The sequence below is a fragment of the Diuraphis noxia genome, unplaced genomic scaffold, assembly GCF_037042655.1.
Source record: "Diuraphis noxia isolate RWA-SAM2 unplaced genomic scaffold, SU_Dnox_SAM2 contig0001, whole genome shotgun sequence".
Taxonomy (NCBI): domain Eukaryota; kingdom Metazoa; phylum Arthropoda; class Insecta; order Hemiptera; family Aphididae; genus Diuraphis; species Diuraphis noxia.
Window position 1 is genome coordinate 90769782 of NW_028301711.1, and position 17828 is coordinate 90787609.

General features: G+C 28.9%; 1 protein-coding gene across 4 annotated transcripts in view; it reads right to left on the reverse strand.

The window, feature by feature from the left end:
• Positions 1–1624: 1624 nt before the first annotated feature.
• Positions 1625–17828, reverse strand: part of LOC107167525 (ATPase phospholipid transporting 8A1) — a 37735-nt gene continuing 21531 nt past the window's right edge. For all 4 annotated transcript variants that reach the window (XM_015516618.2, XM_015516616.2, XM_015516615.2 and 1 more), the window contains 20 exons: positions 11303–11401; positions 11062–11222; positions 10773–10970; positions 10435–10712; positions 10260–10369; positions 10102–10197; positions 9929–10045; positions 9726–9852; positions 9461–9657; positions 9110–9394; positions 8896–9048; positions 8634–8834; positions 8417–8575; positions 8167–8352; positions 7829–8086; positions 7641–7759; positions 6911–7045; positions 6740–6835; positions 6218–6309; positions 1625–6075 (listed from right to left, as the gene is read on the reverse strand). In XM_015516618.2, the coding sequence (XP_015372104.2) occupies positions 5978–6075; positions 6218–6309; positions 6740–6835; positions 6911–7045; positions 7641–7759; positions 7829–8086; positions 8167–8352; positions 8417–8575; positions 8634–8834; positions 8896–9048; positions 9110–9394; positions 9461–9657; positions 9726–9852; positions 9929–10045; positions 10102–10197; positions 10260–10369; positions 10435–10712; positions 10773–10970; positions 11062–11222; positions 11303–11401 (3165 nt within the window). In that variant the 3' untranslated portion in view covers positions 1625–5977. The remainder of the gene's footprint in view (positions 6076–6217; positions 6310–6739; positions 6836–6910; positions 7046–7640; positions 7760–7828; positions 8087–8166; positions 8353–8416; positions 8576–8633; positions 8835–8895; positions 9049–9109; positions 9395–9460; positions 9658–9725; positions 9853–9928; positions 10046–10101; positions 10198–10259; positions 10370–10434; positions 10713–10772; positions 10971–11061; positions 11223–11302; positions 11402–17828) is intronic.

The window sequence follows — 17828 nt, forward strand, 5'->3', positions numbered from 1 at the left end:
CACAAAAAATAACGAAATATCTCATCACCGGCTGAACGTGACTCGACTTCAAAGTAAATGCGGATAGTTACTGTAAGCAAGCTTTAAGATTTAGCCATGTAGCCTTGTAGGTACCTACATCTTCCTCTTTTTACGGATCTAGCCTAAATACAGCTATATATACGCATGGGATTACTGGTCGTCCACGCAATACCTACATCACTCGTACAGCCATATATATATAAAACATACTGGCAAAATCGTTCAATCCAATTCACCATTCATATATAAGTATATTTACTATATTATATTTCTTATTTAAAATTATTTTTCGGTGTTCGCTGGAATTTGGTGACACGTTTATAAAAAAGTCTAGGTAGATATATACTTTATGATGGAATACAAAATAGCTTTTTTATAGCTTTTTACAATGTTATTTATGATATTATACAGTATACACACAGACGTGTGAGCATTATGATGTATTTATAATCATATCTACCTAGCACCTACCTATATCTATTTAAAGAGTTTGGGACTAGATAAGATTTAACTTGGCAAACATTTACACATCTATGAAAAGAGCCTTCAAATTGCTAAATTCTAAAACCACACAATCAGTAATTACTTAAAAATGTATGTCTAGGTATATTTTAATGTAAAATATAGTATTTGTAACCTACCTGGGTATCTATTATACTACCTACATAGTTAAACTATAGTTTATAGCATTAATTTGACTGGTGAATAAAGTACCTAGATAGATATTTCATGAAATAACACCATTTGATACATTAACTCGAACATATAGATATTTTTGAAAACGAAATAATAAGTCTCTGGTTTTTGAATCAACACCTCAAATAAAATTTTCACTCTTTCAGCTATATCCTAATTGCTTATTCTTTCATCAATTGTATAGGCTGCCTGACTGCCTACTGCATAAATTGTATAAATACAGTAAGTAGACTGATCCATCCTATATGGCTAAATCTATAGGTACCTATAGATAGTGATTTAAAAATGATCTTCAAATATTTTAGCACTAACAACTAAATATGCTAAGGACAAGCGCCTTATCGACCACGACACGGCTACTTAAGCCACTCGAATACTATGATATACGAAGACCTACACCAACTGCTTTAAAATATGAATACTTGTCTTGTTGAATACTAAAAAATGACCAGAAGCCATCATAGGTACTCATTTGGTACTTATTTGTCTATGTATAAACTGTGGCAAAACAAATTTATTGTACAATCTGCGACAAACTCGATAAGATCTATATTGTAAAAACTAAGGCAATCTATTTTATATACCTACCTTCTATACACTGACATACGTATCGATACTATAATATAAATTATATAGGTACCTAAATCATATATACTTATATGCTATATACTTACATTGTTTCCACAATTAATTATATTATTTTGCATACCTATAAATTGGTAAAGTGAATCTAAATATATTTTTAACTTTTTAAGTATAACGCAATATATTAAATATTGATTCCTTAAGTTCCTTTACTTATGATGATAGTGATAACGTAGTATCTGTGAGTAGTTAGTAATATAATGTTGTAGTATTGGATAAGTTGCGAGCAAATAATTTACAGGCTGTGACAAATTTACACAACTTATGTAGAAATTGACATTTATATTTATCTAAAAACAGCATTTTGTATAAATAATATGTTAGGTACTACAGTATAAATAAGATGTATTTTGTAATATTAAAATAAATATAATATATGCATAGGTATTAGGTATTAGGTAATATATAGCTGTAAAAAATATTAAATTGCCCAGATCGTTCAGACAACACACGAGATTGACACATTACAATAGGTATATACAATGAACAACTGTGATGAAAATGAAACTCGTGTTTTTTTACTAAAATAGACAATATAGTAGACGGTTCCACAGATCAGTTTAGTGAAAGTAGTTATCACATTATTGTTGTTTAACAATTTAAAAATACACATTTATTAACATATACCTTTATATAGGTACTGAATTATAAGATAATATTATACATGTATATAAATACATATTTATGTATAATTAGGTAATTGCTTAATCGATTTGACATCAAACATGAAAAAATAATAAAAAAATAATAATGAACGTGCCCTATCAGTCATTGTTTACCTCTTTAATTCAACAGGCGTTGAATACAAAATAATATTATTAGGAATTAATGTACCCTGCACTGAACGAAACGACGCGCATGTCCCACTATATTCGCTAAACCGAATAAATAAATTTCGCATTTAACGTGAACATTTGAAAGAAAATGGAAATTGGTCTGTAGTGTAATGAATAATGATGCACAATTTTCTGTGATGTTACTGCCAATTGCCAAGGTCTTACTTACACAGCACATTGTCACATTGATATTTGTATCGTAGAGAGCTAACAGCAATGTTTAGATATTGTTTACCTGTTGTGTAGTATGCAATGTATGGTGCAGTTACAAAGGATAAGCCAAAATTAGAGGTCCAAAAGGAAAAACTGACTTAAACGACTATCAATTTAGTATAAAAAATGGGTGACCGAAACATCGAATACGGTCCGTGTATATTATAGGACATGCGGCGTTCTATGTACGATGACGTAAGTCCAGAGATTGGTTCATATACCTACTTATGTTTTAAAATGTGTAGGTATTATATCTACGTTATTGTTTTAATATAAATTAGTTGGTACGAAAGTACAATTCCTATAGAATGCCTAAGTATTGTACACACAGGTGGACGATATATACCTCCTATCTAGGAAACAGAAAATAATAGGTGTAACAAATTATATATTGACATATTATAATAGTTATAGGCACGAATAAAAATATTATTATCGACTAGTATCATTAAAGAAGGGAGAAGTGACGAGCGTAGCGTTCGTGAATCAGAGAAATGCTCAACGAAGACATTGAAGCACGGTTTCCGACTTAATGATGATCCTAGTCGATTACCGAGTTTTGTACGATTCATTTAGGCCTGTCTGAGGTTTTATTGGTCGACGAATTCATAGAAAATTACAATAATAATAATAACGATGATTAAATAAAATTAAAACTTACAATAATAATTTTTAATATGATTTTACAATCAACAAAAGTGTGACCGGAGAAAAATCAGTTGTGGTAGATGGTCACTCTAATAATGAGGGTTAGTGCAGTGGTGCGCGTAGGGGATGGGGAGGGGGTGATGGGGGATATCTCCCCCCAAGGGTTTTTTTTTTCATCAGGACTCAGGTCGTTAAGTACTAGGAGAAGAGCCTTTAGAAAATTATAACCTTCCGGGCACTACTCCGTTATCGAGCTACAGGTGGTGATGTTATACTAACCTAAGCATTTAATAATTGAAGCATCAAATAACGCAACTTATTTAAGTGGAAAAATGCAGAATGAAATTAATGACTCATGTGGAGCACTAATTCAAAGATAAATAATGTCAACAATTAATAAATCATAATGTTTTACAATATTTGCAGATGAAACAGCAGCTGTTCCAGGTCTAACAGTTTTCAATTTGTATCCGTTACTTTGATACAGATTTATCAAAAATCAGGGAAGACTTTTTTATTTCTGTGCCAGTAACAGATGGAACAGGAAATGGACTAGCCATAGTTATCTTAAATTCTTTAACAATTTTAGGCTTAAATTTAAACTATTTAAGAGGTCAAGAATATGACGACGCTGCTGCCACGAGTGGATGTTTCAATGGAGTTCAAACACATATTACTGAAAAGTATCCTTTAGCGTTATATCTCCATTATACTTCTCATTGTTTGAATCTAGGTCTTTCATATGCTTGTAATGTAAAAAGTGTTCGAAATTCTATTGGATCCATACAAGAAACTGCAGTATTTTTCTGGACGCCAAAAGACAACATGTTCTTGAAAAAAACTTAGAGAAAATATCACCTACCTCAAATATAAAGCGGTTAAAAATGATGTGCCATACACATCGGGTTGAACGGCACAATTTAATTTTAGTATTCTTTAAGCTTTTTGATTCCATTTTAGAAGCACTAGAAGAAATTAGGCAATGGGTAGATTTAGATACTTCATATAAAGCTAAACGACTCTTAATCGCAAGAGCCAGAATTTGTAATAACTGCTCATACTGTTGCTCGAGTATTTTCAATCAGTATGCCACTTAGCCATCAGTTACAAATTGAAAATATTGATTTGTTTTTGGTACTGCAGTTGCAAACGATGTTAAAACAGTTTTCCAAGATCTAAGAAGAGCCTCATCTGAAGGATTTTCCAAAGAATTCGAGAAAATTTAAGAATAGAGTAGAACTAAACATTTTGATATTGATTTTTATAAGCTAACCAGAATAAATAAAAGATCAATAAATGGAAATATTACCGCAGAAAACTATTACAGATCCAATGTAACCATTCTTGGACAATTTTTTAACACAACTAGAGGGTAGATTTTTAAAACATCGTGAGTTGTTACAATGTTTTTGCTGTTTTCTTCCAGATATATAATTCATTCAGACACCGACAACAACTTCAAACTTCTGATTAAAACATACAAAGATGATTTAGACTGCAGTGAAATGCAAATCCATGAGAATATCAACAAATATTGTGCAATTGTTTTATGAATGTGCGAATACAATTTTTCCACGTGTCTAATAAACTTTTAAAAATTCTTATAACACTTCTAGTAACCACAACGACCAGTGAAAGCTTTTTTTCTACCCTTATATGTTTAAAAACGTATTTAAGAAATTCAATGGGGGAGTCAAGTTAAATGGATTGGCGTTAATGAACATACATTGAGACATTTCATTATCTACAGAACAAATAATTGATGAATTTAGTGTAAAACACAGGAAGATGAATTTCCGCTTTGATTAAATTTTTTTTTGTATAATAATAAAGAATAACGATTGAAAATAATATATTTTATTTATGAACCCCCCCCCCCTCACACCAAATTCCTTCGAACGCCACTGGGTTAGTGTTAGTCGTAGGAGTACATAACTGAAGAAAATGCTAAAATGAGCTAAACCACAGAGAACGAAACAAGTCTGGCGTTGTCTTAAAAAGTGTTGCATGACTAGAAGTACTTGCTTTAAAAAAAGTAAAAACTTACGTTTTTTTCACATTAGTAAGTTTATCCTTGAGTAAGGAAGTTCACTCTAATAAAAAGCACTACATATTTTATCGAGATACTTTAAATTAAAAAGTGTGAGGTCCACTTAGTGTAATAGATCAACAATCTAATAGTTAGGTACTGTATTTGTCATGTACATTGTACCTACAGAAAAAAATGTTAACTTGTAATTAGGTTTACTATGTGCGTTCATATTTAAAACCTACACTTTTCGGTAGGTACTACACTAGATAAAAATTAAATGTCATAAAGATTCTTTTCCTAACATATCCATAATTACTGGAAAGCAAACATTGATAAAATATATATATATATATATAAAATATATTGTTATGCAAATTACGAGTTAAAATATAGCAGATTGACTATTAATTATTTGTTTCTAGTATCAAAATCTATAGCATATTATAGGCTATAAGATTTTTTTATTCTTCTTGTTTAATTTAGCAGTTAATTTTATTATCTTTATATAGTGTAGAATATAGCCATCTTTGTTTTTAATATATTCAATGAATAGATGAGGAATAAATGTAAAATATAAACAAATATCAATGAATATTGATCAATGAGATTTGTACCAGATATTTTGATGTACTTAACATTAAAAATAACATTATTATGGTGAGCACAATGTCAAAAAAAATGTTCACGATGATGATGATAATAATAATAAAAACAATAATAGTAAACATCATAACAAAATATTATAGCGACAGTAATAAAATTAATAATAAAATGAATATGTGTGACCAACTAACAGATTGTAAAACTAGGTGCTTGACACGTGGTATTATATGTTTAAGATTATTATTAATTATTACTAACAGTGGTTTAGGGACAGTTAACACATTTATACGACTTCTGGAGTTGGTGAGCACGTGTTGTACACGCGTATCATATCTGACTGACTGACCGCGCCTCCTTCTTCTTGTGAAAAAGCAAAACCATCTAAAAAATAATATTAATTAACCAATAAATGAACACCACCAGACATTGATCAAACCGGGTCACCGAACAAACAAAACCGCGTGCAGATTCCAAACTAATGTAAAAAACAATAAGTAACAACACCCAATATTTTGTCACTTACGGTTCATTTCAACTTCCGTGGTCGATTGTAATCGAGATTTGAAATTGAAAACATTTTTCACGTTCTCAAGGAGACGTGCCTTTTCGTTTGTTCTAGAAACAATAAATAAATAACGTGCACACATATTAACATACGTGATTACACTTGAGAACATTAACACAACAAATGAATAATTTACATATTAAAATATGTGCCACAGAAAATAAATAATATTGCATGTCACCACCAATGGTTTTTTATGGATATAGTTCAATTGATATCATTTTACATTTCAAATTGTATGCGAGATACCATTCAACCAATATCAATTTACATTTCAACTTAAGTACAATAGTTCAACAACACAATATATCTACTACAAAATCATTATCATTAAATATTCCTGAATAAAATATTTTACTAACTAATTAATAATGACACTTTTTACACGGTATAAAAATTTATTCATCTATTAAAAACTGTACATCAAAGGTTATTTCAAAAACAAGAATTTTTGTACCATACCAAACATTTTACACAAACCTATGTCTCGGATTAACAACATTGTTAGTTTCTGGTTTTCGTAATTCGTTTTCTCTCAATGTTTGAGCCAAAGTTTTTTTGGTAGTTGTTTGAATTCTAAAAATGAAATAATAGTTCAAGGATTAAAATATACACTGGGTATATAATGTTTTTTAAGCATCGTTTACTAACGATAAAGCTGCTAAATCCAATCCTATGACAACAGTTACTGAAAACAGCATCAAAATCCAGAATATTGGTGACGTGAATACCATGACATCCATGCCAGTAAACACAGAACCAATAGGGAATACCTGCCAAACACGACTGAAACAAAGACCTAAGTATTAATCATGGAAATGTAAGTAATTTAAAATTTTATAATATACTCAATTGTATGGAAAAATACATAAAAATCGATTATTATTAAGATACAATAAATAATTTGTCGCATTTTATAACAAACTGTGTTAATTTATATTTGAAAATCAATATACTACATGATATTTCAAATAATAAAGTTATAAAAACTTTTGAATTTTAATATAATTAAGGGGATTGGAATTTGCAGTTAGATATGTCTATATACAACTATATTACAAAGTAATACATTATACTACAAAAATCAGTATAGTATTAGAATTAGAATTTTACTAATAAAACTATTTTGGAATATTAAAAATTGCTTAAATAAAAAAATGTTAATGAATCAAAATCCATTAAAACAGAGTACAAAATTATTGCTAATCAATAAGGTCTTAATGCCACATTTAGTGTAATTACTGCAGTCACCTTAAATTGTGATACACAATAATATAAAATTATATACTTAGCTTTAATATACAATATTAATGACAGTAACAATTATTATAAATAATATTATTTTTTTCTTTCAAAATCAATTAAATTTAAACACTCTTACCTGTAGATGACTAGAAACACAAACCAGGCAGCAATTGAACCCCATATAGCTATGTGTACAATAATAGACCATGACTGTATGTGAAGTCCAGCTTTGAGACACACAACAATGACAACATACTAAAATACAAAAATTCAATGTTTAGTGTATATTTTGTTAAATTTCAGAAATAATGGAGTTTCATTTACTGTGTATATAAAATTTCCCATGAGTAAGTAACCGCCTTCTTTTCCATGAGACCAGACGACTTCATGTTTTAATGCAAACATACAAATCCAGAATAACAAAAACGAGTGAAATATAGCATTAAACACCCATATCCAAAATATCCGTACATTAAATGTATCCAAAGTCTGTGAATAGAGTTGAGGGAATTTGAGCCTTGTCTTCGCAGTACACACTATGTCAAATATTCCAATAACTAAGGGTGGAGCAGCAGTAAACAGCTATAAATATAATGAAGTGAGAACTTTAAAGTTTATTAAAGTAAACATTTTTAATTATAGTTAATTTTAAAAATACATACAACATTATACAGTCCAATTGTCCACCTTTCAAAAATGATTTGACCAGACCATCCGGAATAAATTGCAAACCACAATTCAATGATGTACAAGCAAATATTTTTGTAGAAACTATACAAAATCAACTTTGACATTCTATTATAATTCCAAGCACCGTGGACAAACAATAATTTCAACAGGAACTTAAACTATAAATTATTAATGTTATTGTGGAAATGTTAATAGAAAACAAAATATAATTATAATGCATACTTGGGCTATCGAATAATCAGATGCACATGCAGCCTGTAATCCTTCAACACCTGATATACCAACACCAACATGTGCTTTTTGGATCATTGCCACATCATTTGCTCCATCACCAATTGCTAATGTCACTTGATGTGTATTTAATGTGACTAATTCTACAACCTATTTCAAGATAAAATAAAATAAAAATAAACAAGACGATTGTAGAATTAAAACATACTTCTGCTTTTTGCATAGGTGATACACGGCAACATATAACAGACTTGCAACTCATACATAGTTCTAAGAAATCCATTTTTAGATCATGTGATAGAGCATGTTTCAATGATTGGCCATCAATTACCAGCGTTAAAGGGTTATCAGGCTTCCCTACAGCTGGTTGCCGCTCACTCATATGCTGTCGTAATGATTCTCTAAGTTCCTTTAAATTAAAACCGACAATAAATTATAATGATTTAATACTGACTGAATAGTATACTAACATCCAATGTAGGCTCATTGAGTATAATTAAAGGAGTTCCTTGTGTAATCAAATTTGTTGAGAATCCAATATTAATGGCAGTTTCTTGTTTATCTCCAGTCAGTACCCAAACATTAATATCCGCTTTAATTAGAGCTGCAATGGTTTCCGGTACCTATGTCAAAACATATTCATTAGATACTCATTATTAAACATTTAAATTGCTGCAAGCTGACTTGATCTTGTAATTTGTCTTCAACAGCTGTAGCCCCAAGCAAAATGAGATTTACTTCAATTAATTTGGCTACTTCATCAATAGCACCCTCTCGATTTGTGAGAACATTACCCGCTTTCAAAAATTCTTCATTCCAAACAGAGTAAGTATGCTCAGGAATCTCAGCATAAGCAAAACACAATGTACGATAACCATTATTTGCAAACTCTTCAAGATGCTTTAATGTTATTTCTTTGTACTCTTCACCTGCTCTTGAAAGTCGTTCAAAAATAACAGTATCTGCACCCTGAAGAAAATTAAGTTTAAATATTAAAAATCAACTATCTATTGTTGAAGTAATCTACAAACTTACTTTACAATAAAGATAAATCTTTTTATCTGGTGCACGCACAATAACAGACATTCTCTTTCTAGCGCTGGTAAATTCTATGACAGTTAAAACTTCATATTCCTCGTTGATGCCCATTGCTGAAACAGTGACTCCTCTTGGAGTACGGGTATGGAACACATAACCAAACAATTGACATCCTTTTAACAATGCTTGCTCATCTAATGATAATAATAAAAACAGGTTAATAAAATTGTACATTATTAAATAGTACGAGCAATTTAAAAACCTGGAGATGATGCATGGTATAACATTTCATCTGAGTCTTTAACCTTCTCCGGAATAACCGTATGACAAACGGACATCATTCTTAAAAATTCTAAGACATAATCTTTTGTTGGATGGTTTTTTGAATTCTATCAAAAGACAAATCCAATATTAAATTTAAAAAAAAAATTTTTAAAGCTCAAATGAAACAAAATATTGACATACATTTATTAAAGTATCTTGTGAACCTTCTAGGTAAAGGACTCCGGCTATTGAACAATGTTTAAATTCCATAACGTTTCTTGTTAACGTACCAGTCTTATCAGAAAAAATATATTTAACCTGAAAAAAACTGATATAACTTTTTTTATTCATACACAATGCTTAACACCAATTACCATGCCCAATTCTTCATTTAAATTCGAAGTTCGTGCCATAGCTGGTGTATTACTTTCTTCATGATACATTTCAATGTCATTGTTGATAAACAGTGCCTAACAAACAATTATGATTATAAAATACTGCATAACCATTAAGAATTCATAACATAACTTACTTGCATAAAGCGTACGACCTCAACAGTTACTTGCAACGAAATAGGAATTAAATTGTTAAATAATATAAAGAATGTGAGTAAATTAAATGCGAATTTGAATGTAACAAAATCTGAAAATAAAAATACATAAAAATATTTTTAATTCCACAGCTAGGAAGTAAATTATCTTACGTACCATCTACTTGTAAATACCAGTCTTTTGATCCCTTCTGTTTGGTCCAAATAATGTTGCAAAATGCACTTATCAAACATAATGTACACAGCAACAAGAAAAGCATTATAATCTGTGTGTTAACAATTTTGTCTACAGTTGACCTTTTCAAAGGAGCTGAAGTCTGGTTCATCATGAGCTTTGTCTCGTGGCCAGTGTAGATAACCACAGAACACACCCAAGCGGTGTTACGTAACATAGCACCTCGCAACAGCAAATGGTTGGGACCCAAAGACAATGGACTAAAAGTAAAAATTATTATAATGCTAAATTCTACACTATCTGCATAATCTGATACTCACACTCTATCTACCAATTTTAAGCTGCCAGCAAAATCGTAGATCAACCGATTTGGAAGCTCGCACTCAATTACTCCTTTGAAGCGCATGAGATCATTTGCATCGACGTAACGTGACGTTTCTGGAAGACCTTGTCGTATTTTGAGATTTGTTTCACCATCTAGGTTCATTGTTTCGATATAACACATACTTTGTGGTTCACTAGAAACAAAACAATACAATTACCATAAACCAGTAAACCAATGAACTATAATATGTGTTTGTATTTACACACATGATAAACATTATATACCTGGAAGAAAGTATTAGAAGATCGGCGGGGAAGAACGTATTATTTTTTACTTTAACAATGTCTCCTACATTAATGAGATCCCATCGTTGTGGAGTCCAAATACCGTTATTTAAGACTTCCACCTTTCGATGGTTGATTTCGCGGTCTGCTCTATGTCTTTTCTAATAAAACAAACGTACAAAAAAAATCAATAATAGTTTTAGTATAATGATTACAAAAATTAGAATTAGAAAACACTTACAAAGTCTTCAATAATTTCTTTAAGTGCAGAGACTAAGAGAATAAAACATAATGGTACTAAGGTTGTGAATCGACCAGTAGGAGACACTTCTGGTATTTGCTATAATAAAATAATAACAAAATATAAAATATAAATAACGATTTTAGTTTTTGTTTGGAAATGTGGCTACAATACTATATGACTAACAGCCATTGATATTAAAAAAAAACTAAGAAAATAATTTAATTAAACTTATATAAACTATGTTATACTAAAAAGTATTGATAAAAATATCAATGTTTGAAAGCGATATTATGTACCCGTATAAAAATAAAAATATTATATAATTTTTCTGTACTAATCAACTTATTTTATCCTACTTTATCTGATTATTATTTAACTAATTCTAATTTAGAATAATTTAAAATATCAAATATTATACATTTTAATGTAATATATAATTAAAATTATAAAAATAACTAAAATAAAATTTAATAAATTAAAATGATATTCATAAAAAAAAACAAATAGTTTCAGTTATACCAATTTTGAATGTAGGGGAGGACCTAGGCGGGGGTTTGGGAGGTCAGCTGACCCACTGTTTTTTCCTCAGTAAAATGTGGCCCCTCAAAATGACAAACTACATAACATCTATACTATTAAAAAAATATATATATACATGTAAAATAATGATTAATAAACAAATATTAAATAGTTAATAATAATTTATAAAATGTACACAGACTCTTATCAGTAATCTACTGTGAGGAATAATAGAAACTAATAATTCAATTTTGATAAATTGTTTTCTCATTTATTTAAATTTTATTATTTTATTATTTTATTTTACTATTCAAAAAATATTTCCAACAAACATTTAAAGCCTTGTATTTAGTCAGCATCATGTATCTTACAGTAGGTATATACAGGGTTTTCCATGAGGATTTATCCATTGCGATATCTCATAAAATAATAGAGGTATTAAAATGCTGGATTTATAATAAGACTCACATGGATAAGAACTACAATTATTTCATTTTTATTTTTTTTTATGTTTTGGTAAAAAATTTAAAAAATATATTTTTTTATATAATTATAAACAATAAAAACAAGCATGGTCATCCCCTGGGAGAAGGCAAGACAGGAAACTTGCCCCCTCTAAAATTTTACATTTGCATACTCTTCAAAAAGTAAAATTTAAACAGATACAACGTTATTAGGTAGGTACATAAATTATATTGATTTGTATTATACTTATTTAAACACTGAATAAACCAAATTTTGAAGTGTATTTGTAGATTATAAGTTGTAAGTTGTATAAGTGATGATGTATAAAACAAGTGTGTTTAAATAAATAACATCTAACCTACTTCATTTTAATGATATATTTCACTTTTTCAAAAGATGTTTTTAAAAAGGAACATAAATTATATTTTTCAAAAGTATTTAAAAGTAAAGACAAAATCACACTACCCTTAGTTTTATTTAATTTAATTTACATGCATTTAAATTAATCTAACTCAACAGTAGCATGTTATGTTATTGTGATAATGAATAATATTCCATAATATATGGTTGAAAATGTAACATCTGTGAATAAATAATAATGTAGTAAAATAAATTTGTATAGCTATTTATATTTTTTTTTGTTAACAATCAATTTTTTTTTTTTTTAATTAATACTAAAAGAATATACATAATTTATTCATCCAAATTTACTCAAAATTTTTTATAGGACACGTATAAGTAAAGGTACATATAGATAACCTAAATATTTTTACTGGTAATTTGTACCTGTGAATGCATAAATCAAAGTATTATAGAACATTATTAAACTTGATTAATTATTCTGCTGTTTGAAAAGCAATTAATTGTTTACACAAATACGCAGTGCTGAAATGATTTGAAAAACAAAACAAAACAAAACAAACTCCCGGACTTGAAAAAAAAACTAGTGTCTATTGAAATGTTATGTTTGAACTCAACTTAACTAGAGGAGGTGTGTTGCTACCCACATCACCATCATCAAGCACTAGAAAATTTCTAATATACGACTATTCGAGCCAATATAAGATGCTAGTAACCATTAACGATAACTTTAATTTTAATATTTCAATACTTTTTTTTAAATTACATTTCTCAGCTATTATGGAATATCAAAATATAATAAGTTGTATAGGTAATGTATCAAACCAAAGTATCTTATTAAATCTAGTTAAGAATAACGAAACGGCTAATAAAAATAATTAGTTGGGATGCTCTTAAAAATAGAGAGAAAACGTGGAGGAACTCCATTCCCCACCATCATTTGAAGTTCGAACATTTCACAAATGCCTGGAATTATATTCGGACATCTAATAAAGATATTTTTAATTAAGAACAAACCTAACGTGTGAACATAAATACGCAGATTACGTTTTACAAAATGTTTATATACGTAGATAATTTTAAAAAATATAAAAATATTCTGTCTGGTATTCTATGCATAGTTTATATTATTATCATTTATATAAACGTGTTTAATATAAATATATATTAATCAGAGCTTTTCGATGAATATAGGTAGTCGATTTTGTTGTGGACATGTATTTTAAATTAAAACAATCAATACGTACAATCATCAAATAAAAATATGCATAGTTGGAATGCAAATAAACTATGTACCTACTATATGTGATGTATAGTGTATAGAGTATACTACATACCCAGTGACTGCTAGATTCATAAAAATATAAAATGAATAAACCATCTCTACCACTATCATAATATATTATATGCGACACAATATGCATTTTATATATTATATCATGTATAATGTATGTACAATATTATTCCACTGGAAAAAAATTACTGAACTTTTCCCGGGCACTAGTAGTTATAATAAATCAGAACTCCGATACAAAGGTCACAAAGCCATTAACATTTACAGCCGAGTGGCCTCAACTGTAAGGTCAGTTAATATCAGAGTGCATAAAATATCATACTTTTAGCAAATTACACGTCAAATACTCTTGGGAAACGTTGTTTTCCTTATTTTATATTAGTTTATCGTTCAAATGCGTCGGCGGTGACACATAAATCCAAAACGGCGACGCCCAATAATAAATAAGTCTCACCTGTGACGACTGATGGTTTACGTCCGGCGCCAGGCAGATAACTCGTATAAATGTATTCAAATTACGATTTGTTATCAATGTGACAATGTATATACTATTCCGTATTCATAGTTATTTTTCTAACATAAAATACCTGATTTTAAACTTTTAGCACAAAAACCAAATTATTGATATAACAATCAAACATTCTCAGAATTGTTTTACCCTTGGATGTTATAAATTATATATTACACCAATGTACCTATAACCTATATATATATATTATGCACACATACGTAGGTATACTATATTATAAGCTACATATAGGCATATTGTTCATGAAATGAACCATTTTATCTGTAGTTTACGACTTAGACCATATGCTGATATGTATATATTAGCATAGATGATTACCTATATGTATGATCATTGATCAGTCTAAACAAAATTAAAAGGACGTGAAACTTATGTCATTTGTACGGCCAGTGATAACTTATGTACAAATTTAAAGTGAATTGTAAAAAACGTTTTAAAATTAGTTTATAATTGAATCTTAATAAATAATATTAATTTAATTTGTCTTCAGTAAAACGTAGCACTTGAAAATATTCAAACAACCTTACCAAACTTAACTAAGGTTCATTGTTAAATAATTAAATGCATAGAAAAAGATCATATTACAAAAAATTGTGATAGTTTTTTTATTTTAAATATTTTTAAATTGGTATGACTTAGCGTAAATTTATGATGAACCTTGTATTAAATTGTTTGACTTTCGTCCGAGCATAAACTATGGCCAAAATTCCCAATAGTATTCAAAAGCGTCAGAAGAAACAAACAAAATATTAAACTTTGAATTAAACTTTGAATTAAAACTAGATTTTTACGCAAAACAATAATAGCCATCGAAAAATTAATTTTGTTATTTAGTATATACCTCTAAAAAAATTAACAATAAATACATGTAAATATGTAATTTATAAAGAATGTTTATCATTATGATTTCTATGCAACATAAAATTTTTGAAGTATTGCTACTCTTTTTGAGTTATTTATAGGCATAAGACAATTTCAAGTTTAATTAATTAACTTAAAAGACTAATTAGACACCAAAACATGTACAGAAGAACGTTAATCACTTCTTAAATCTTAAAAAGAAAAATTAAATTAATTTTAAACTATAAAATATTGTTAGCGAATTTTAGATTCTAATAAATTGTTTAAAAATTTTAACTTTTAATGCTTAAATTTTTATACAGACATTTTTGACAATACCCACATGTGATCACTGCCTCATTCGTATTTACATTGATTTGAATCCCATACTTTAAACTTTAAAATATTATGTTAACCTTAATTATTATTTCATAAACTTCAAACTGACGTTCAAATTTTATTTTGAATACGCGGTTTTTCTAAAATCGTTTTTATGCAACATTTAATATGATACAGGTGTAATATTATGCAATTTAATGAGACCTAAATTCTGCGAAAGGGGATGTAACAGTGGAATTTTTTCTCCGTCTTACAAGTGTATAACATACCAAATATTCTATCGGCAGATCAAGTTTAGCGTCTTTGGTTAAAAAAATTTAAGAATATTGACCTATTATAAAACTTTATGGTAAAAGTATTATCTATGTTTGAAAATGGGATTTTACAATAGTTCAATTATTTAGCAAGTTTTGCGTATATGGGCACGATACGATACGATTGCGCGCGGCCCATATCAGCGGTACCTCTTTAAGCGTACGATTGCGCACGCTATAGTATTTTAACTTTTAAGCAACATTGCCAAATATATAGGACATAGGTCCATGGTAAATCCGTAAGATACTATAGTAGATTATAGTAGATTATTTACTAATTATTTTTTCCGATATCAGACAAACTTCCCATCACTAAGAATTAATTGGTTATATTTTAGATCATACTTTTATAACGACGGAGTACGATTGCGCGCGTCTTAGATCAGAAATATCATCTTTATTGTAAATTCCCATGCATATACGAATATACCTATACTGGCTATACTTTAATCGTTCATGATGTGACTATATCAATTTACTATCAGTTGTGTTCGGTGTTTAAATTGTGTCAGTGTTAAATTTTGTATTGATTTTTTTAAATGGAAAACGAAATTCACCGTATTACATCAGAAAGGGGAAATGATTTGTTGCTAGTGAATGGGCACAAATTGAGATATATCAAGCAAAGGGCTGATGGATATGTAAGATGAAGGTGCAGTAAAAAAACAGTGTACGTCCACGGTGTTAATGACGATTGATGATTTAATTATAGAAAATGCTTGATCTGATACAAAAAATTGATCGACAAGTATTAAGAGAAAGTTGCAAGTGAAAAGCTACAAGTAATATATCTACCCGACTTTCTTTTTTATCGCTCCAGATGATGTCGAGGATGCTTTTGTTCAAGTTATAAGTGTATGTCCAAATATTTCAGTTGGACAACTTTTTTCGGATTATGTTTTAGAAACGTATATTGAACTTAGCTGGTTGTTTATTTCCACCTATTTAATGGGCTGAAACACCATCATAAAATCCTAGGTAAATATTTACTAATAATTGTTTTAAAAAAAAATGTATTAACACTATCAACTATAATATATTATTTATTTTTAGAACTACAAACGGGGCTGAAAGTTTACATAGTACATATAATACACAATTTAATAGTGCTCATCCACCAATATTTGTTGTTATAACTACCCTTATAGAAACTCAGACAGATACAGTTACCAAATTATTAACCATTTCCAAAGGTATAATCAAACCATTATCGAAGAAAGAATAATTAAGGAAAGTTAAAAATCTGGAAATTGAACACAAAAATTAAATAAATAATAAAAAACCAGAAAATTTACTCAAGTATTTGGCAATAATTGGAAATAGGTATAGGGGGTTTAAAATTTAATTTCAATATTGATGTACGAGTATTATATTTTTTGAATTATTAACTTTTTTTATTTTGTATTATTTACCTACGTAAATTTCATGATATTTTTTTAATAATAATATTTTCTTAATATTATATTAATTTTAAATTAAATCTGTATTTAAATATTAAAAATAATGATAAATTTGACCACGTCGCACCCAATTTTGCGCGCAATCGTAAGCCTTTGAGTAATTAAAGTTTTATCTTTTGTTATCCTGGCACTGCGCGCAATCGTTTACCTAAAAAGGTAAGATGCGCGAAATCGTATGTAATAAAGCGTACATTAAAAATTGAATGATCGTAAAAAAAACCCACATACAAACATAGATAATGTTCTTACCATCAAGTTCTATAAAAGGTCAATTCACTTTAATTTTTAAACTCACGAAGTTAAATGTGAATATTGAGTGTAAATTTGGTATGTTCCGCACTTTCTTGTAAGTTGTAAGACGGAGATAACAAATACCAATGTTACGTCATCTTTAGAGTGTAAT